At 33.0% G+C, this 24323-nt stretch overlaps 1 protein-coding gene across 2 annotated transcripts in view; it reads right to left on the bottom strand.

The window, feature by feature from the left end:
• Positions 1 to 24323, bottom strand: part of RAB28 (RAB28, member RAS oncogene family) — a 90073-nt gene that overhangs the window by 59451 nt on the left and 6299 nt on the right. For both annotated transcript variants that reach the window (XM_014851821.3, XM_014851822.3), the window contains exons 3-4: positions 20117 to 20205; positions 7158 to 7287 (exon numbers count right to left, since the gene is read on the bottom strand). In XM_014851821.3, the coding sequence (XP_014707307.1) occupies positions 7158 to 7287; positions 20117 to 20205 (219 nt within the window). The remainder of the gene's footprint in view (positions 1 to 7157; positions 7288 to 20116; positions 20206 to 24323) is intronic.

Raw genomic sequence — 24323 nt, 5'->3', positions numbered from 1 at the left:
CATATTTTAGGAATAGAAGATACTTATGATTACCTAGTACAATCCCCTCACTTTATGCATGAAGATGATCCTAAGTGATTAAGTAAATTGCCCAGTGTCATGAAGCTAGATAAAATGACAGCACCAGGACAAAAGCTGAAGTTTTCCGATCTCCACTCTAGTGTTCCTTTAATCTATATTGGATTTGTACCACAATTATCGCAAATATAAATTAAAATAAATTATTAAAGGGGCTTAATTACATTAATGAAAATTTCAGATCTCCTTTTCACGAAGAAATCTTTTTAATAAATAAAAGAAAGCTGTGTTCTTTTATTTAATATCTAATAATTAATTTCCTCAAATTTAAAATCAGAGATTCATCATAAAAGAAACAAAAGTAAGGTGGATTACGCTTCCTTAAGCATTTAATAAGCTCTCTCCATTATGACAATGAGAAAATGGACAGAAATCCTATAAACAGATTGTTGTGACTGAAACACTTACATAATTCCCCCAGAACAAAACCACAAAAACCTTACTACTTCTCAGGCTAGGTAAACTGTAATACTGCCAAAATGGTTTGAAGGAGGTTATCTCAAAAAAGTAACTATGAAATGACATCACATCACCGCAACAACCGTCAGGTGAAAATGGTTTTTGATCAGTACTATGAAAAGGCACTCATCTGACATTTTTCTTACCCAATAATTATCAGTCATAACATCAGTCTGAATGCAAATTTATGTATTTAACTTGAGGAAACTATTCAACCAATTAAACTTGAAATGCTATCAAAATGTTCTGAAAGTACAGTAAGGGTGTGAAGTATCACGTAAGAGAACAGCTTTAAGTATATACAGTCACAATTCTGTGACTCTGAGATTCTGTCATTGTACAAACATCACAGAGTGTACTTACACAAACCTAGATGGTATAGCCTACTACACACCTAGGCTATATGGTACCAATCTTACGGGAACGCCATTAGATATGTGGTCTGTTGTTGACTGAAACAGTGTTATGGAGTGCATGCCTGTATATTAAAATACTCTCTTACTCAGGATACTGATATCATCAGTATCAAAATAAGATGCGATCAGTATCAAAATAAGATGCGATCAGCATCTTCCAGTAAGTAATCATAGCTCTGTCTGACAAATTTACACGTAAAGAGAGGAAAAAGCAAAAGAATGAAGCAATAGAAACAGAAATATTGCACTCATCTGAAAAAGACACTTGGTTCTGATACTTCGGGATTACTATTCCTGGAACAAAAAAGAACTAAAGTATTAAAAGAAATGGATGAGGGCGCGGGATGTTTAAATTTAGAATGTATAAACACAATGAACTTTTCAAATCCTCAAAAGAGTTTTTGTTTATGCTTTTAAATTAGAAACTCTCTCAAGCAAACTGATAATAATGACTCACTCATTCACTTTGTTGTAATATTGTAGATGACAAATTTTATAGAAGTTGATATGAATATGAATTCTTCAAAATAGGAATCAGAGTAAATGTTACCTACTTCATAGTTTCACATTTCTACTCTCTAGATAAATAAGAATTTTTGAAGACTCAAAAGAGTCACTGTATAGGCAAGTACTTTCATGTAAATTCCTGTGAAGTTTTTCAAGCTGGACCTATAACCATTTCTTACTCTCCTTTATTACTGAGAATAAAGAATAGTCTTTTAAAAAGACTTGTGATAATTTTACTGAGAGCATCAGTAAAATTTTCAACTTGAAATTTACTTGTTTTAATAATACATTTCCACTGAGTTCAGGGAACACAACTTACAAGGTACATTAAAATGTAACCTTTGAACCTCACAGTGTAAAACATCACTTCCTGGGCAGAGATAGTACTCCAAGAACAATCAATCACTGTTAAGAAGAATATACATTCAACATTGTTAATTAGTGTTGATGCACTCTTCTCTATGCCCTCATCTGTCATGAAGATTGTTTAAAAATCTGAGTTATTAGTCTTTATTTGGGAAAGGATCTGGTTAATATCTTTAAGAGTAGAAATCATTCATCCATCCACTCTATCCTGGAGCGTGATAATTCCTACCCCCAATACAAGTTACTGATAACCACCACCCCTCCACTAACTAAGAAGCTATAAATCAAGAAGAGAGCAGCTCCTATGCAACCCCTGTTAATTTCTGTTTACAATCTATCCAACTGAGAATGTTAGCTAGTCAGGGGAGAAACTAGCTGATGGATCAGATAGTAGGAAAACATAACAGCTTAAAGATAGAAAATAACAAAATGACAAATTAAAATGCCATGTGATTATAAAACACGGATTGAATTTAAAATTAATTTTTAAAAAAATTAATATTCCTGAATGTCTATTCACTTCAATTTGAACCTTCCCTGAAACACTAAAGAAAAATTAAAGCCGTACTTTAGTGCAGATTATTATTTTTGAAATTAAACACTAAAACAAAAAATTTGTAAATAAAGTAAAAAGTATAGGTTTCTACCCTTATGTAAAGTCACAAGTTAAGAAAGACAAGCAAAATTCTTAATTCTTTTATAATGTTTATTTAACCTAAAATCATGACATAAAATCTATGACATTTTATCTCAAACATGATCCAGCATAAGATAACTTCTATGTATTTCCTAAGAAACTCTCTCTGATGTTCTTCACCAGGTTGGAATTCAGCAGGCCAGTAGGGCCTGAAGGCCATCTAATAGATTCCCTGTATCTACATATGTATTTTTCCTCATTAAGAAAACCATTTTCCCTGAATAACACATCCCAGGCCATAAACACTTCTAATTTCAACAGTCTTCATGAAAAGGCTTTTATTCATTCATTCAGTATTCATTCATTCAGGCACTGTTCTAAGTGATGAGGTCTTTAGCTTTCATAGAGCTTGGATTTTAGTGGGGAAAGACAGACAAGAAACAAACAAAAAACAATATCAGATAGCAACAAGACTACGCAGATAACTGAAACAGGATGTCCTGACAGAAAGGGACTAGATGGCTTGTTTAGACAGTGATCGAGGAATGCAACTCTGAGCAGATGACATTTAAGATGAGATCCAAATGACATAATGGAGCCAGCCAAGCGAAGACCAGAAGGAAAAGCATTCAAGCAGAAGAAACCCTAAGGTACAAACTTGGAATGTTCTAGGAACAGAAAAAAAGACAAATGTACCTTATGCATATAGTGGGGCAAGGGAGCATGCAGTAGCAGATGAGGTCTGAGAACTAGTGCTTGGCAAACTCGGATTAAGGAGTTAGGATTTCATTCTAAGTGTGATGAGAAAGCACTAGGGGGTTTTAAGCAGAAGTCATATGATTTGCCGTTTGGGAACCAGATTGTAAGAAAGCAAAGTTAGGAGCAGGAAGAACAGTTAGGAGGCTACTGCAGTAGTTTACATGAGAGGTGATGATGGTGTTTTAGGTCACAGCCAGGTCCACCTGTAATAAGTCCATAAATGGACATAAATTGAAAATCCCAAGGCTCTGCAGCACAGGCTATGATCAAGTGAGAATGCCCCGATGCCAGGAGAGCAAGACCTTCAAGGCTAGGAAATCAGGTATTCGGCCTGGTGGATTTGGCTCCCTGAATTGCAGAAGTTGCCTTAGATGGTAATATAATTATTTCTTAGTGTTTGTGTGGCTGGATCTCTAGCCTGCCAGACATTTCATTCCACATGGGGCTGCAGACATGATCAAACTTCAACAGAACTTCCGTAAAATACACAGAATAAGTAAATGGCTTACCCTCTTTCCCATTTTGAAAGTTACCTACCAAGAATTTATTTTTACCTCACTAGGGAAAAGTAGGGCCTTCCATGAAGATTTGGATATACTTGTATTTATTAATCCCAACAACCAGACAGAGCAAAAGAATGGCAGTCAAATTTTCAGAAAACGTGAAGACAGAGAAAAAGAATAAAATTAAGACCTAGGTTAGCAGGTCCCACTCCTTAAGCACTCTCTTCGGCTCAACCTTTGTGGAAACTAACAATGGCTAGCTGAAAACACAGACAGCTAGCACTCAAGAATGTCTGCTGAATGAACTGTCCTACCCAACACATGGTATGAGAACTAACAATATGGAAAAAAACAAAAACACGAAACAAGGAATAAGATGGTGACAAAGGAATTCTCTAGGAACCATTTCCTCCAGGCCACTTTTGTAAAATAACTATCTCAGCTCTTCTAATCTGTAATTTGTGATCATTTGAATTGAAGCTATAGTCAGTGCTTTTAAAAGGCTATTACGATTAATAATAACAATAATTAATAGTTATTGAGCATTTACAGTGTATAAGACCACATGCAAAGAGCTTTTTATGAAATATCTCATTTAATCTTTAAACCAACTTGATTAAACAGAAACTATTATCCCTATTTCCAGATGAGGAAATTGAGGCTTAATGATATAAAGTAAATTGTCTAAAGTCACACTGCCGTTAAGTGAAGAAAGTGGGCTTGAAAGCAACATCTTTGTAAATTCAAAGCCCTACGATCTTAACTATGGCTTAATACTTCATTTAAAACCTTAAATGGTACAAAGAAAGAACACTAACTAGTGTCTTAGAGCTTTTCAGAATAGAATATAGAATAAAATAATTTGTTTTAAGTATTATATACTGAAATAATTAATTTACTAATTACCAATTCTGTTTATTTCATTAAAGCAAGTCCCTTCCTCTACTGGCTATTTCATTAACCTATTCTAATTACTCTTTATATTTAAACATAATAAAACTCAATTTTTTACAAAAATAAAGCCATAATTCATCCTCACCAAAGACTACCCTCAATCATTAGTCCAAATTTCTGAGAGTTTGCTATATTTTAATAAAAAGCAAATGAGTTTATAACTTACTAATTACAAGCACTTACTATAGAACAAATTCACACATACACTCTCTCTCTCTTTGTATGGAAATTATCTCTCTATCCTATCCTTATGCTAATCTTTGGCTAAAAGTTGGCTACTGCTGCCAATGTTTTCACAGCCTATACATATTTCTTTTCAACATATACTTTCTATTCAAGCTGCAAAGAATAGGACACAACGATGAATTTTCAAAAGCACATTTAGGCAGAAGATGACTCTGTAGATAATGAAAATAATAATTAAGTTTCAAATGTCTTCCCATCACGTTTCTTTTTCTTTGCCTTTAACCAGTATGTAAAGTCTTTGCTTTTTATTACAATTATATCCCCAAAAAAGGAAATGAATACATACTACTATGCTAATGTAACATCAACTTGGAAACAGAAATTATAAGATCTTCCATTACATGATCATATGAAATCAAGTCAGTGACAGATTATGCAGTAAATAATAACCACGAAAATGTTCATCTATAATCTCTTCATTTTACATTTATAACATTCTGTATGACTATATACTCTACTACATATTCTAAAATACAGTATTATATATACAAGAAAAGGGTTAGAGCTAAGCAATAAGCAAAAATATTCCAGACTTTTATGCTATTAAATCTCAAACACAACATTGCAATAATTTTTTGCATAAATTCATACAACTTACATAAATGTTTGTTTTTAAAACCTAGGAATAGCATCACCAGCACAGTCCAATAGCCCATCTAGTCTGATATCCTGTCTTTGACAGTGACCAATGGTGGTTGCCTCACAGGACAGCATAAATACATAACATAATGTATATAATTATGCACCAGTACACCATTACTCCAGATGGTAGTTAGATTATAACCTCAAAGAAATGAAATCAAATTCCAACCCCCTATCTCTTCCCTACTCTATAATTTCCCAAAAGGTAATGGGAAATCTCCAATTTAAAGCACAAATTTAACCATAATATAAGCCAATGCTATGGTAACATGACAACTGACTAAGAAATGATCCCCTAAAATGAAAAGTTGCACTCAGAAATAGAACCTAAGCTCATCAAAACTTATGATTTGTAAAGGGGGATTTCAATGAATTGAAAAGCAGCTGATTCACTCAATCAGAATTATTTATAAAACAGATGAGCAAAATTTAACTAAAGCTTAAAAAAAACTGTGCCTTTTACCTAAGCCATCCATTTCTTATATGTAATACTGTTTTCTAGAATGTATTATAAAATTTGTATTATGAACTCTTCAGAGAAATGATATTCACACCTGTTTTGCAATGGTTTTAAAGTAAGGCTTAGAATTATTAAATGTTCATCTAAGTGTGCAAAACCACATAATGAATAAATCTTGGTTTGGTCCTTTAGGAAGTACTATTTCCTAAACAATTACTAACAAAAATACACTATATTTTTAAAGACCATTGGAGAAGATAATTCTCTTGGTAGTATACTTGGGTATTGATTTAAGAACGCTTACAGCCAGGAAACAGTTCCTGACTTAAATCCTCCATGGTATAATCTGAATTTATTTTCTCTTTTTCTGACCTCAAATAAGTTGTAAAAGATTAGATCATATAATAGTATTTTAAACATTTTAAAATCCTTATTAATGTCTCCTTTCCCAGGTAACTGCATTGCAGGACTATGAACCAAATAACAGTCCTGTACTGAATTCAGTCTCATAATTTTTATATGCTGTAATCATAGCCCAAGAGACAAATATCAAAAATTACTTATCCATCATTTTTACCAAGCACTACTCCTCCCCTAAATTAATACACTCTTTCTCAAAAAAAAAAATTATCTATATTTCAGGACAAACCTCAAAAATTCATAAAAGGAACTTTCTGAGAGATGGGTGCAAGAAACAATGCACACAAAATTCCACGCAGACACTACTTTCTTCCCTAGAACAGAGGATCATTTAATGAAATGTATCTCTCAAAATCTCTGGGGCAGAACTGAAGCTGCAGTGAAATATCATAAAATCTGCAGCTGTGTTGCTGTTCTTAATAGTCCACGCTGCTTCCTTAGACCACAGGAAGCCAAAACACACACTGTCCAAACAGAACTTACCTTAACAGGAATTGGCCAAAGCAGGAGAGCAGTTATGATAGATTGAGAATCAAAACTGTTATTGAAAAGATGTGTACTCATCTTTAGGAATTTTCTCCTTTAGCAATTTGCTCACTCCAGGAAAGCTATACCTATTTATGTTGCCAAACATGAAATTTTTTTAGGAATAAAAACTACAAGATAGGCAAATAAACTTTACTATACATAAATAAGCATTAATAACTTACTTTTATTGCCCACCAAGGCAATCAGCGGCTGAGTTTCTGACTCCTCATTCACTTTCTTCACCACAGAATACCAGTCTTCTAAATTCTCAAAGCTTTGGTAATTTGTAATATCATATACCAAGAGGATTCCCTGTCACAAAAGTTACAGAATATTTGTAATTTAGTACTTGAAAAAAATATTAACACTGAACACTCAGGTGATACTTCAGATATGCCTAGTAGAGTATAAAAATACAAATGTAGACTGTTTTCTATAAAACTGACTTCAATTTAGTTACTAGCAGACAGATAACACTGAAATGTTTCCATTCAAGATAAATCCAACAAAAGATGCAATGCAAGCTCAAGAATAATTTTACCAAATTGTAAGAGGCTTCCCAATAAGATATCTGGGATATGCTTAGTAAGTTACAATAAATATAAGAAAATCATATCACAGAGGTGGAAAAAGCTGCAAGGTCTACAATCCTGCCTGTCACTTTCATGACGTCAAACATTTAAGCCTTTCAATAAATAACCATCTGCTGCTGCTCTTTTTAAATATTTTCAAAAGCAGAGATTCCATGACATCCCTTGATAGTCAATTTCAGCGTTTAACACAATTTTCTTTAAATGAAATAAGTCTATTTCCTCTTTGGGTCCTCTGTGCATTTGGAGAACAACATGACAGTATCATCCTTATAATAACCATTCATGTACTTGAAGATAGTTAAGTAACTCTTTACCATCTCCTTTCCAGAATAAACAAACTCAATTCCTAAAACTTGCCTCAAAGGACCTATTTTCTATCCCTTTAATCATAGTTGTTGGTTCTTCCCAGGACACACTACATATAGTTTTTTGACATCCTCTTTAAAATGAGCAATGTAAAACTGGACATGATACTGTAATAAGAGCCTGAACAAAGCCAAATATAACAGAGGGACTGCTTCCTGCCTCTTATATATCATATTCCGTTTAATATATCCCATTATTTTGTGTGGGAAGGAGAATAAGTATGTACATACACAAAAATAAAAGTGCCACATTCTTGATTCTCATCCAGATTGTGGTCAAACATTTAATACAAAGCTCTGCATACAGTATAAGTCTGGACCCTAATAGCATTTATGTCTCCTTCTTCTTAGGTTATAACCATAAATGTTGACTACTTTTTTGCACCTATTACGTACCTAACATTAAAATTTTGTATCAGTTTTCAACTACACCAATGTCACAAAAATCTGAGAAGGGAAAATGAGAAAAATCGAAGACATTAAAATACAAAAGAAGTTCTAGGACTTTCAGTTTCAGCTCTGACATGTAAAGAGCTTGGAAGTCATCACATCTATCCTTATGATAAGAAAAAAGCTGAACAAACCAAAAGCAATGACTTTTCTTGGACACAGCAGAGAGCTGAGTTTGCAGGGCAAATTGCCATCCTAAAATCTGGAGAGACAGGTGAATCCAGAGTCACAGTAAAAATCTGCTTACCAGGAGCAGAAACCACTAGAGCCAGTAAATGGTAGAACATTTTAATGGTAATTTTGACAAACTGCTAGAGGGTAAATGGGGTCTAGCTTGAGAATGAGAAACTCCTGGGGACACAGTCTTAGAGGTACCATCACACTTTCACAGGTTTTGCCTCCAGATCCTCATGGTGAAGAGTCAAGAAAAATCCCCCGGTGGCTCTGGCACAGGGAGGGAGAAAGCAATCATTCTAAAATATGCCCTGAACATTATCCATAAAAAAGGCATATTCTCCAAGAAAAAAGCTTAATCAGAGTCTTATTCCTCACGAGGGAAGAGCAATTCCCAACCCCGGCCCTTTCTAGCCATCCTGTCTCACCTAAGTGGGAAGAGCTAAGAAACATCTGTGAAAGTCACAGGCCAGGGCAAAGGTCCACTAAAAGTCTAAGACTTAATCATGAGAGTATAGAATGCTTTCCCTCCCCCATACTTTACCACAACACCAACCAGTCCCAGTAAAACAGTAGTTGATTACACACAAAAGAGCTGCAAAACACAAACTTCAGCTAAGGAAGAGCTCTTTGGGATTCCCCCAACAAAAGGGGGAGGAAAAAAACAAGGACACTAGAGGAATTTGATGTCTCTGGCACTTAGAGCTTCAACAAACTGTTAAACACAGACCAAATTAGCATAAAACCTCACACTAAAGGCTTATTTACCTCAATTTATATAACTCAATACATCATATCTAGCTTTTAAAAAAATTAGAAGGCACAGTAAAAGGCAGTTTGAAGAGAAAAAGCAAGCATCAGAACCAGAATCAAATATGACACAGACTTTTGGAACGACCAGACCAGGAATTTAAAATAACCATGATTAATATTTTAAAAGCTCTAATGGAAAAGGTAGACAAGATCCAAGAACAGGCAAGTAATGTATGCCATTGATGGGCTCATCAGTAAACTGGACACAGCCTAGGAAAGAATTAGTGACATTAAAGATCATGTAATAGAAACTTCCAAAATTAAAATGTAAAGAGAAAAAAGAATGAATAAAACAGAACATCAAAGAACTACAGGACAATTCAGAATGGTATATCATACGTGTAACTGGAATATCAGAAGGAGAAGACAGAATGGAGCTTAAGAAATATTTGAAGAAATACTGGCCAAAAAATAGTCAAAGTTAATTAAAGACACGAAACCACAGATCCAGGAATCTCCAAAGACACTAAGTAGGATAAATACCAAAACATCTATACCTAGGCACATCATATATTCAAGCTGCATAAAACAAAACACAAAGAGAAAATCTTAAAAGAAGATTTTCTGGTGGGCAAGTGGAGGTGGGGAGAGAGAGAGAATATTTTATCTATAGAGGAACAAGAATAAAAATTACAGAGAATTTCTCATCAGAAACCATGTAAGTAAGAAAAGAAGGAAGTGAAATAGTAAAGTGTTAAAAGAAAGAAAAGGACCAATATAGACTTCTGTATGTAAAATTATCATTCATAAGTGAGAGAGAAATAAGAACTTTCTCAAATTAAAAAAAACTGAGGTGGTGGTTACCAGAGGAGACACAGGGTGGAGGGAGGGTGAAAGGGGTAAAGCATGATATTTGTACAGTGACAGATGGCAGCCAGACTTTTGGTGGTGAACACGATACAGTCTATACAGAAGTCAAAATATAATGATATACAACTAAAATTTATATAATGTTATAAACCAATTTACCTCAATAAAATAAAATATATATATATGTGCATACACACACACACACACACACACACACACACATTAAAAAAGAAGAAACAATCACTGAGGGAATTCATAGCCAGCAGACCTGCCATGGAAGAAATGTTAAAAGAGGTTCTTCAGGGAGAAGGAAATGATATGGGTCAAAAACTCAGTTCTACCAAAAAAAGGGAAAAGTATCAGAGAAGGAACAATAAAAGTAAAATAAAATCATTTATTTTCCTCATTCTTAACTGATCTAAAATATAACTGTTTAAAGTAATAACAGTAACAATATATTGAGTGATTATAGCATACGGATAAGTGAAGTGAATAACAGTGATATCATAAGGTATGGGAGGGATGAATTGAGAATACTCTTCTATGAAGTATCTGAACTAAACATGGACCAAAATAGTATCATATGAAAATGGAGTTTGTCAAAAATATATATTGCAAACTCTAGGGCAACTGCTAAAAAAGATTTTTTTTAAATAATTCATAGGCCAAGAGAGGAGATAAAAGGCTCACATAAAACCAGAAAAGATAGAAAGAGAGAGAGTAAAACAAAGAACAAGCACAAGGAATAGAAAACAAACATGAAAGATATTAACTCAACTTTATCAATAATCACTTTAAAGTGAATGGTCCAAATATACCAATTAAAAGACAGATTGTTAGAGTGGATGAAAAACCAAGACTCAACTATATATTGCTTTCAGGAAACTTGCTTTAATATAAGGACAGGTTAAAAGTAAAGGGATAGAGAAATACCATGCTAACAACTAATGAAAAGAAAGCTGGAGTAGCTACATCAATTTCTGAAAAAGCAAACTTCAGAATAAGGAAAATTATTGGATGTAAAGATTGGCATAATGATAAAGAGGTCAATTCTCCAAGAAACATAACAATCTTTTATGTATATACATCTAACAAAACAGTATCAAAATATGTTAGGCCAAAATTAATAGAACTGTAAGGAATTCCAAATCCACAGACCCACTATTATAGTTGGAGACTTCGATACTGCTTTTTCGTTAATTGAGACGTCAAGCAAGCAGAAAATCAGTAAACCTACTGAACAACTTTGGGTCAACAAAGAAATCAAAGAATAAAAAAATACCTGGAGACAAATGAAAATATGGCATACCAAAATTTATGGAGCAGCAAAAGCGCTTCTAAGAGAGAAGTTTACAGCAATAGAGGCCTACCTCAACAAACAAGAAAAACCTCAAATAAACAATATAACACCACACCTAACAGAATTAGAAAAAGAGGAACAAACAAAACCCAAATCGGTAGAAGGAAGGAAATAATAAAAATGTGAATGGAAATACATGAAATAGAAACAAAAAAAAAAATAGAAAAAAATCAAGGAAACTAAGAGCTGGTTCTTTGAAAAGATAAACAAAGTTAAGAAACTTTTAGCTAGACTCACCAAGAAAAAAAGAGAAAAGGCTCAAATAAATAAAATCAGAAATGAAAGAGGAGAAATTACAATGGACACACCACTGAAATACAAAGGATTATAAGAGAATACTACAAAAAGCTATACCAACAAAGTGGATAATCTAGAAGAAATGGATAAATTCTTAGAATTATACAACCTTCCAAAACTGAATCAATAAGACATAGAGAATTTGAATAGACCAAACATCAGTAAGAAGATCGAAACAGTAATCAAAAATCTCCAAAAAAATATAAGTCCAGGACCAGATGGCTTCCCTGGTGAATTCCACCATTCAAAGAAGACTTAATACGTATCCTTCTCAAACTCTTCCAAAAGACTGAAGAGGAGGTGACACTTCCCAACTCATTCTATGAGGCCAACGTTACCCTGATACCAAAAACAGACAAGGAGAACATAAAAAAAGAAAATTACAGGCCAATATCACTGATGAACATAGATGTAAAAGTCCTCAACAAAATACTAATAAATTAAATACAATACATTAAAAAGATCATTCACTATGATCAAGTGGGATTTAGTCCAGGTATGCAAGGATGGTTCAACACCTGCAAATCAATCAACGTGATACACTTCATCAACAAAATGAAGAATAAAAATCTTATGATCATCTCAATAAATGCAGAGAAAGCATTCGACAAGATACAGCATCCATTTACAACAAAAATTCTGAATAAAATGGGTATAGAAGGAAAGTACCTCAACATAATAAAGGCCAAATATGACAAACCCACAACTAACATGATGCTCATCAGTGAAAAACTGAAAGCTATCACTCTAAGAACAGGAACAAGAGAAGGATGCCCACTTTCACCACTCTTACTTAACATACTATTGGAAGTCCTAGCTAGAGCGATCAGGCAAGAAAAAGAAATAAAAGGGATCCAAATTGGAAAGGAAGAAGTAAACTGCCAGTATTGGCAGATGATATGATTTTATACATAGAAAGCCCTAAAGAATCCACAAAACTATTAGAAATAATAAATGAATACAGTAAAGTTGCAGGGTACAAAATCAATATATGAAAATCAGTTGCATTTCTAGACACTGACAATGAACTAGTGGAAAGAGAAATCAAGAATATAATCCTATTTACAACCGCAACAAAAGAATAAAATACCTAGGAATAAATTTATCCAAAGAATTGCAAGATCTGGACAATGAAAATTACAAAAAATAAAGAAATCAAAGATGACACAAAGAAAATGCAAAGATATTCTGTGCTCATAGATTGGAAGAATTAACGTGGTTAAAATGTCCACACTTCCTAAAGCAATCTACAGAGTCAATGCAATCCCTACCAAAATCCCAACAATACTTTTCATGGAAATAGAACAAAGAATCCTAAAATTTATATAGAGCAACAAAAGACCCGGAATAGCGAAAGCAATCCTGAGAAAAAAGAACAAAGTTGGAGTTATTACACTTCTTGATTTCAAAATATACTACAAAGCTATAATAATCAAAACAGCCTGATACTGGTGGAAAAACAGATACACAGATCAATGGAACAGTATGGAGACGCCAGAAATAAAACCACACATCTATAGACAGCTAATCTTCAACAAAAGAGCCAAGAACATACAAGGGAGAAGGAAAGTCTCTTCCATAAATGGTGCTGGGAAAACCGGATGGCCACATGCAAAAGAAGGAAAAGTAAACCATTATCTTACACCATGCACGAAAACTAACTCAAAAGGGATTGAAGACTTGAATGTAAGACCTGAAACCATAAAAATCCTAGAAGAAAATATAGGCAGTATGTTCTTCAACACTGGTCTTAGCAGTATCTTCTTGAATACTATGTCTTATTTGGCAAGGGAAACAAAAGAAAAAATAAACAAATGAGACTACATCAGACTAAAAAGCTTCTGCACAGCAAAGGAAACCATCAACAAAACGAAAAGACAACCTAACAATTGGGAGAAGATGTTTGCAAATCATATATCTGATAAGGGGTTAATATTCTAAATACATAAAGAACTCATGCAACTCAACAACAAAAAACAAACCACCCAATTAAAAGAAGGGGAAAGGACGGGGCTGGCCCCGTGGCCGAGTGGTTAAGTTCGCGCGCTCCGCTGCAAGCGGCCCAGTGTTTCGTTGGTTCGAATCCTGGGCGCGGACATGGCACTGCTCATCAAACCACGCTGAGGCGGCGTCCCACATGCCACAACTAGAAGGACCCACAATGAAGAATATACAACTATGTACTGGGGGGCTTTGGGGAGAAAAAGGAAAAAATAAAATCTTTAAAAAAAAAAAAAAAAAAGAAGGGGAAAGGATCTGAACATTTTTCCAAAGAAGTCTACAGATGGCCAACAGGCACATGAAAAGCTATTCAACATCACTAATTATTAGGGAAATGCAAATAAAAACTACAATGAGATATCACCTCATGCCCATCAGAATGGCTATATAATAAACAAGACAAGAAATAACAAATGTTGGAAAGGATGTAGAAAAGGGAACTCTCATACATGCTGGTGGGAATGTAAACTGGTGCAGTCACTATGGAAAACAGTATGAAGAGTCCTCAAAAAATTAGGACTAGAACCACCATATAATCTACCTATTCCACTTCTGGGTATTTACCCAAAGAACACGAAAATAATAAGTTGAAAAGCTATTTGCACTCCTATGTTCATTGCAGCATTATTCACAATGGAAAAGACATGGAAATAACATAAGTGCCCATCAATGGATGAATGGATAAAGAAGATGTGGCATATACACACAATGGACTACTACTCAGCCATAAAAAAGATGAAATCTTGCCATTTCCGACAACATAGATGGATCTTGAGGGTATTATGCTAAGTGAAACAAGTCAGATGAAGTCAAATACCATAGAATTTCACTCATAAGTGGAAGACAGACAAAACAACAACAGCAAACAAACACACAGATACAAAGATTAGATTGGTGGTTACCAGAGGGGAATATGGGAAGGAGGAGGGCAAAGGAAGTAACAGGGCACATGTGTACATGACGCATGTTAATTAGTCTTTAGGTGGTAAACATGATGTAGTCTAAACAGAAATTGAAATATAATGGCATACACATGAAATTTATCTAATGGTATCATATATCATACCATTATATAACGGTAGTTTCATCTAATTGACATTTATAGAGTGGTCTATCCAAAGACATTAGAATTTACACTCTTCTCAAGCTCATATGAAACATTCACCAAAACAGACTACATTCTGGACCATAAAACATACTTTAACAAATTTATAATAGAAATCATACCAAGCATGTTCTCAGACTACAATGGAATTAAACTAGAAATCAATAATAGAAAGATAGATGGAAAAACTCAAAATATTTGGAGATTAAACAACATACTTCTCAATAACACACTGGTCAAAAGAGACGTTCCAAGAGAAGCTTAAAAATATCTTAAATCAATAAAAATACAACCCATCAAAACTGTGGGATACAGCAAAAATAGTGCTTAGGAGAAAATGTAGAGCATTGAATGCATACATTAGAAAAGAAGAAACAATAATCTAGCTCCTACTTTAGAAAATTGAGGAAGAAGAGAAATTTAAGCTTAATTTAAGCAGAAGAAAAAATAATAAAAATTCTAGCAGAGATCAATGAAAAGAGGAAAACAATAAAGAAAATTAACAAAACCAAAAAGTGGTAAACCTCTAGCCAGGTTAACAAAAAAAATGAGAGAAAAGTCATAAATTAATGAGGGGTCATCACTACTGATCTCACAGACATTAAAAGGATAATAAAGAAATAATATTAACAACTCTATGGCCAAAAATGTGATAACATTGATGAAATGGCCCAATTCTCTGCAAGGCACAAACCACCAAAACTCATACAAGCAGGCACTGACTCCAAGGTCTTTACCCACCAGCTTCAGCACACCAAAGCCAGACCTCTTAAGTACTCACCTCTATAATACACGTACCCTCAAGATCTGAGTCTCTCACCACATCAATCAATCCAGGCCTCTTCCGACTCCTTCCAGAAAACTATCACAATCTTCTTAGCACAAGAAAGTACAACTCCCTCAGAAATGCAACACATAATGGCAACAACTGAGGTCTGAGAAGAATCTACTTGGAACTATTGGAAACAATTTTCTTGGCAATCTTGTGACCGTCTAAACCCATCACTGCGTCTCATGTTCCTGATACCCTCTTTTATCACCCATCTCTCTGCCATTCATCTCTCTCCTATGTCTTATCCCCAACTGCCCTCTGCTTCCTCTTTCCAATTTACCCTCCAACTGTTCCTCTTCTTCCCAAATCTTTTTGCCATGACTTTTGGAAATCAGATTGTAAGCTTAATAAATCCTTCTATATCCGCAAATTCTTCAACAAAAATTTCCTACATTTTCTATGCCTTAACTTCACTTTTTTCCCCCTGCAATTCCCAGAAGATACTATCACCTTTCTCTTTCTCTTTTAAACCTCAAGACCTTTAGTAAATATTACATAAAGTTACTTTATATCGTACTTTGTTTCCATCTATTTCACTTATCACCATATCTAATAAGCATGATGAGTCAGTAAATCAAATGGATACCATTTTCAAAGGAAAAACTGATAGCAGTCTGGAAGGAACAAACACTGATGGCAACACTTAACAGTATGCCAACAGTAAGGTATTTCATAGATTTAGCTCTAATGTTTAACATGCACTGTACCTACACAATTTAACCTTCTCCAAAATGAAAGCTTCCCCATTCCAAAAATGCAGGTATTTTTTCACCCTGATTTGTACAACAAATCAGCTACTTTCATTTTTAATTATATATAGAAATGAATTAAATCATACAGATTATACAATAGTCATACAACATATACTTTGCTGTATAAGTACAACCTGTAAGAAGGAACACTAATGCAAGAGAGTTCTGTAAATATAATCAGTTATTAAAATAGTCAACTAAAAAATTAATAGTAAAAGACAGCAGAAGGTCTCAGGGAGTACAGCTTTGAGATGAGCTCTTTCCCCAACTGTCATACAGGCACGAAATTCTTTTGTTGGTGGTTAACACACTAGCTCATCTGTGTGGGGCACTGGCACACAATAGTAGTTATGTTCCACCTCACAAATGACTACACTTCATTGAGTTTATGCTCAGTAGCGCAGTGTTTGCAAACCACTTAGATTCCAGGACGGAAAGAGCTACAAAAATGAAACATCCAGTCCTTCTCTGAGGTTTGTTATTAGCCTCTGTTAGCCACAGGTTACAAGGCACTAAACACTATGTTCTGTGTGTTTGCTTGTAACCACTAGGAAAAATAGCCTATAACATCTTTCTGAAGACTCCCAGAAAATTTTAAGTTGATTTAAAAATCTAGGAATATAACTGAGACACACTTACTAGTTCTTGTCAAAATACCTCACTAATTCTTTCTTGGGTGTCAATTCAATTTGTTTCAACCAACACTATTCAATACACCATTGCTAAAGTTTAATGCTATTGGAGGGAAAGGTGAAGAGGGTAAAATAATCAGTTTTATTTGAATCTAAGTTAACTCCTAGCCTACAAATAAGCTTCTTCCTGGATGTTAAAAAACACTTTAAAAAAAAAAACACTTAATAGCCAGGTATAAGATAATTCTTTCACAACTCATAAGCTAGAGAAACTAAAACAAAACCCTAAATAATACATTAAACTAATGTCCTTAAAATAGTTTGTCGTATCATTATTTCTGAAAGACTTCTATCCCATAGCATGTATACCAAAATCCAAAGTATTCATCAGATGGGCAATATATAGCATCTACAACAACTCCAGGAACCATATAGATCCATTTTGAAGAATAATTATATGATTATATGTTATTAAATATATTAAACTGCTATTAGAATGTTTTTGAAAGCATTGTTTTTGAAAAGTAACATCTCTCCTAATTTATGATAGTGAATTATAGTGAGAGCTTCTCTGGCCTAGATAAAAACTTATATATATTTTAACAAAAGAAACTACTGGTAAATGTACTTTATGATTTCACATAGCATTTAATTTAGAATCTCTGGAAAGGAGAGAAAATTTATTAAATTATCACTAATTTATGACAACTCATTTCGTCATCTTAGAATTCCTAGTTTCCTGGTACATTTGCAGAAAAATGCTTATGAACTTCTCAGAAATAATGTACTACATTATTGTTTAATAAAACAGGGTATATGCTTACAACATTCATAGAAATTATGAAGTATAAACAATATAATACACCATCAAAAAGAGAAAAAAGTCAACATGTACCTCCAAAATATAAATCGTATGTGACAAGTTCTAAGAAGGAATATAATATTCTCTTTCTTCCAAGATATGAGGTACATTAGAAGAGAAGAGAGACATTTTACTTAACTCAAGTACCATCAAAAGAGATGGAAATTTTAAAATTTCTACATATTTCCCCATTAATGCCTGCTGATATTAAGCAGCTATGTAATAGCATAAAACATCACTGTAAAAACCTGACTTGAGCGGATGGTCACACGATATTGTGAATGTACTAAATGCGACTGCCTATATACTTTTAAAATAGTTAATTTTATATTAGTTTAATTTTACATCAATATTAATTTTTATACACGATAATTTTTATAATATTATCTAATAAATTTACATACATCAAATAAAACTTTTCAAATGACTTGAAGGTAAAATTAAGAGAATCCAATTCATGAGCACTATATTCCCTTAGTTTTTCAGAGAAGAAAAATTTATTAATTGAATTTTATATTATTTACACTGAGACAAATAAAATCTTCCTGTTTTCCACTAATACTAGATATATCTACAAACCATCAGAAGCTATTCTATTTGACATTATCATTAAAAGGTTGACTAGCCTAACTGTAATTTTTTTTTAAATCCAGTATGTGTCCCTGAAGATACACTTTAATGGAGCAAAGAAGAGCTTATTTTCAAATCCCATTTTCCCAACTAGTGAGTAAACAAGGACTGTGGCTTCCCACAAATCTCTGTCTAGCAATTTTCCTTTAGTTTAATATCTACTTTAAACATAATCGGTTTAAAACAGAAAAAATTAAACAACAAAAAAGCTAGACACAAAAATCTGAGACATACTTTTTAAAAGAAAAATGAACATGCATAAAATATCAAATCATATGGTGAGAAGTGAAAACATGAAATGAGCAAAAAGATTTTCCAGGAGACAAAGAATAATATAGAAGAAAAGGCAAAGAAGAAAGAGTTCTAACAGCCAAATCTATATATTAATAATGCGAAAAGCAAAACTCTAGGGCCTATATACCTGATTCAGAACCATATGAGCGTCATTTATCCTTCTCTGAATATTTTAGAAAATAATTTAGAATCTCCTTTCCATCCCAAATTAAAGCAATAGTATTTGTCAAGCATCAAACTTCATAGAGAAGAGTGCTTAACATTCTCCAGATTTATTTCTTATGTGTAACATAGTACCACATAACCAAGTTATGATTCTCCCACTTAAAACATCAAATTCCAATAAAGCACACAATGAGGATTATGAATATCATCCCCCCAATGCCTCACGATATGAAAGATACACACTAATTAAAAGTGGAAGAAAAAGCAAAAGTAAATGGCATGTCAATAATTAACTTTTTAAAGTATATTACTATCATGCATATTTTCTATTTGTATAATAATTTAATTTAAAAACTTATAAATTATGTCTATATAAACTCATGTTGCCAAAGAATTTTTGTTATATAATTACTCAAGGGGTTTTTCTTATTCTACATAGATTTTCTTCTGAAAAAATATCATTATCATGTTAAAATACTATGTGCTTCATACATAGTCATACTTAGTTTTCTGTTATATTAAGATATCTATTAAATCTGTAGAACTATAAACATTTAGTAGACTAATTCACAGCACAAAAATAGACATAAAAATATGCTTTTTGTCCTTACAACTTAAAATGGAATTAAATTTTCCCAATGTTTTTCATTCTGTTTACATATTCTGAAAGTAGTCACTATAACCAAATCAGCTAATAAATATCAAAATATCATTTATCACTGCATTTATTCAACTGCTGACAACAATATCTAGTAATGCAAGTAGTATATGAAAGCTATTAGAATCACACCAGTTCCCTGACCCAAATCATTCCAAACACAATTTGGGAAAGATGAGACTAAAAGATTAGCACGAATGTAAAATTAGTCTACACATATCAGATAAAAATCAAGTTAGGAAGAGAGAGACAGAGTGTGTGTGTGTGTCTGTGTGTCTGTGTACCTGCTTGTGTGTTTGTGAGGAGAGTATTTTCAGTATTGGAATAATCATAGAATTCATGTCATACCTGTGCTCCATAGATATATTTATCCAACATTTTGCCTCCTATTGTCTGCCCTCCTATGTCCCAAACTTGAAGAGTAACATTCAAGTTTCCTAAAATAAAAAAAGAAAAATAAGAATACAAAAAAAGTTAAGTAACAATATAACAACTGAATCCAGTTTCACAGAACACTAAGTCACAATGATAAACTCTGAACCTAATTTGCCTTTTATTCGGCATGATCATTTGGTCCAATATGTGGAATTGTGAAATAATCTTGTCAAAAGAAATCATAGTGGGTGAATTTAGGTTTATACTTTTACCTCATTTCCATGTAACCATATTTATAATCACCTTAAAAACAAAAGAAAATAAGGGGTCGGCCTGGTAGCGCAGCAGTTAATTTTGCACATTCCACTTCAGCGGCGAGGGGTTCATGGGTTTGGATCCCAGGTGCAGACCTACGCACCGCTTGTCAAGCCATACTGTGACAGGCATCCCACATATAAAGTAGAGGAAGATGGGCACAGATGTAAGATCAGGGCTAATCTTCCTCAAAAAAACAAAAAACAAACAAAAGAAAATAAAGCAAAATTTTCTTAAACAGAGAATAGAACAACAAAGCACTTATATGTGGGGTTAAGAAATATACTTTAAAATAAAAATTGAACTTTATATACTAACCTACCCTATTGCACATAATGAATTTTGCTGTAAGCTCTAAATTCTATACGTTCTAAAACTCATAGATTAATAACAGACTACAAAAATGGACCCATACTTTCAAATCAAATGAATAAATTTTAACTTGAATGTCAGCTCTATACACAATAGTCAACATACTTTAAAAATAATGTTTTCAAATTTAACCTATAAATATAAACACGTTTGATAGCCCTCTTCAGAACTGACATAGGATACATACCCAGGATATCACTAAATATTGTGATGCATTTATACCTGTTGAAAGAATTTCCATTGAAACAAACTATATGTGCTTCAAAGCCTTCATAAAACACTGTAACAAATCTTCTTCCCCATACAAGTATTATAAAAGCATTCTAAAATACTAAAAGGCAATCTTTAAAATTCTTTTGTCCATTTTTCAAAATATTTGGTTGACAGAAAAATTTATAAACTATTCTCTCTTAACAATGCAATTAATGACTAAACTACAAAAGTTAAAGACCATGTCCACTATACCCTTTCATTTAACATTTCAAATTATTTCTCCTAATAGCATCATGAAGTTTTCTCCAAATGTAGACAAACTCTCAAACAGTACCTTAGAAATGAGCTCCCACATGAAAAATGTATATTTATGAATGATTTGCAAATTGGGAAAACTCAAAATAAAAAGACACTAAAAACATTGTCTCACTTCAAAAAAAAAGGATTATAAAGACGTGAATTTTTATACCAATGTAAAACACTAAAATTGGAGAATGTTAGTCACACCCTTCAACTTTGCAACTGAAAACAAAATATGACACTGGATTAACCAGCCAAGTTTTACCCTTAACTCAAGTTTTGTTAGGTTTGTATTACAATCTTCCCGTTATTTGGATGTAGGTCTGTTCCATCTGTCAGTGTGCAGAGGATTCACATGAGGTACTTCCATTAGCATTAATGAGAGCTACTACCCGTCATCATTCTCACATACTTCCTCTTTCAATGCTCACAGAGTCATGACCAAAATGTTCTTAAAGCTCTATGAATATGAAAACCAGAATGTCACAGACTAAGACTTATCCAACAACTTGTAAAAACCCAATTTCTTAAAAATCTAAAATTTTAAGATTCCAAGCTGAACTCATTCTCCTATAATGCTGTCTCAAATCAAGCAGGTGAGAAAGGACTAGCTGTCACTAGAACTATAGCATAAAATAGTTTCAGGAGCCCCTAGATAAACAGGCAGTACTCGATTCATTTTACTTGCAAAATTCTTTATAGCCATTTGTATACTTCAAAAAACAGTGCCTAACAATATTAACTTTTTTAGAGTAAGAATTCAGGCAATACTTAATAAAAAGCATTTACTCCCATTTTATTCAAGGCCAATAAACCTTGTCACTTAACTTCATATCAAGAAATATGAAGCTTTTTTTGCTTTAAATTCTGATATTCAGATCCTACCTGAACTAGGTGTTGTGAACACTTCAAATACATCCTTTAGCCACATGATCTTCATTACATGTTTTCAAATTCTGACTACATCATTTCAAGACTCTAAATTGTTTATTCACTTGTCTCCTGATAGGTTTATATTCATGCATTGAGAGTATTTTTTTAAATCCATACCTTTCCAAATAAACACTGTTTGTTGCTGTTGGCTTGTTTTTAATACACATATTCTAGTGCCTCAGAAATAAAAATAGTTATGCATTACTGATAACCCACTAATATACAATGCTAGCCAACAACAAAAAAAATCACTATCGTTATAGCTTCAATAAATGATATTAACCTCATAGTTATATCGAACATCTAGAAATATATTTTTAACTTCCACATATGAATTTTAGGCTTGGTAACACATAAAAATAAACATAAATAGGGGTTCCCTATTTGGAGAAGCAAATCACAGAAGGATGGAATTCAAATCAATATTCATTTTGGTCTTTGCAAGCATAAACCTAAGTCTCCTAGTATATTTTCAAAATGACATACCTATAAAGCTATAGAAAAGTATTCAAATAATCAATATTGCAAAATTTTTAAAAATCAAGAATCCATCTAATATAAATTTCTAACTAATCAAAGAACATTAAGGAAATTGTCAGCAATTTAATCCTAAATGCAAAATGCTAAAAAAATTCCTGCTCCTCTGTAAGAAACGACATGTAACTAGGGGAAAAAATAAAATAAATGAGGTGACAAAATACAGGTAAGCTGCTTTTGGTATGAAGCAAAGCCACCAAGAGGGTTCAACAGTGACCTTGTAAAAGTACACTTGGTGCCTTGGTTAACCTTACTTAAAGTGCTGCATAGTCAAGATGGAACTAAAAACACAAGTCTGCCCACTTCTTGTACTAAAGACTTAGAAATCCTTTTCACAGTAGAACGCTGTTTACTGGACTGTACCCACAAGCTTCCTGAAAGTATTTTGACTAAGGCTCTTAAGAAGCTCTATCAGCAGAATCTCTGACTAACAGATACCCTGTTTTAAGCAGTAAAATCTGCACAGTGGTTGCATCCAGACTATACAGCATACCGAATCATGAAATATACTAAAATGGATGAGTATTTCCAAAGTAATGACCTTGAAAACTTGCATGAGGAAAATGTCAATAGATGGACAGGAGGTATTACATCTCTAACAATCTAAATGGACAGAAGACTTACTAGAATACTAACAAATATTAGATTCACCTACTGTGTTGCTTTACTATAAATTCAATAATGCTGCCTGTAATATTTTAGTAAATGATTCAATTATTAATCATCCTACATTTGACACTTACAATAAATTAAAATTATGGTTAAAGTACATAAAGGATATACTATAAACCTTGTAATTTATTCACTTCATTTCTTAATGTACCTATTAATTATATAAAATCAACTTACATTAAAACAAATTTTTCCTATTGAAATTTCTACCATAATTTTAAGTCCATTAAGTAGCATAGAACCAACTGCCTTTAAAAAAAAATTTTTTCTGGAACTCTGCCCATCAAAATAAAAACTTAATCAGAAAAATTAAAATATACATTCATTAAGAGGACACATTTCCTAATAACATTTTTTAACCTAAGTACTTTCTAACTCTAAAATATTATACTATAAATTTGGATTTCAAAAATACCAAATATGTGTTACAAAGTAATCAAAATCTAAATATTGGTAGTAATGTGCAACAGATCAGAAATCATCACATCACATATATAAAATGTCCAAAACCAGTCTTAAAATGTTTTTAATGTTTGAATAGGTGTTTGTTCCTTTATTTAACTCTTTGAACTAAAAAAAAAACAGAAAAATTAAACAATATTAACAATACAGAAAATTGGTGCTTTTGCTAATTAGCTTCAAAACAAAATAGTTAATACTAAATACATATTGAGGTTCTTTGTGTATAACTGGCATTTCTGAAAAAACTCTTGTAAAAATAAGTTTTCAGCATGTATATTATATGATCTGTGCACACATTCTGCTGATGACTGCTGTTAATATTCTGAATGTAGCATTAACCTACCTATAAGAGAATAATAAAAATAAAATGAGATTT

Source organism: Equus asinus, chromosome 3 (genome assembly GCF_041296235.1).
Source record: "Equus asinus isolate D_3611 breed Donkey chromosome 3, EquAss-T2T_v2, whole genome shotgun sequence".
In the NCBI taxonomy this organism is placed as follows: Eukaryota; Metazoa; Chordata; class Mammalia; order Perissodactyla; family Equidae; genus Equus; species Equus asinus.
This window is presented reverse-complemented; position numbering and strand designations above follow the sequence as displayed.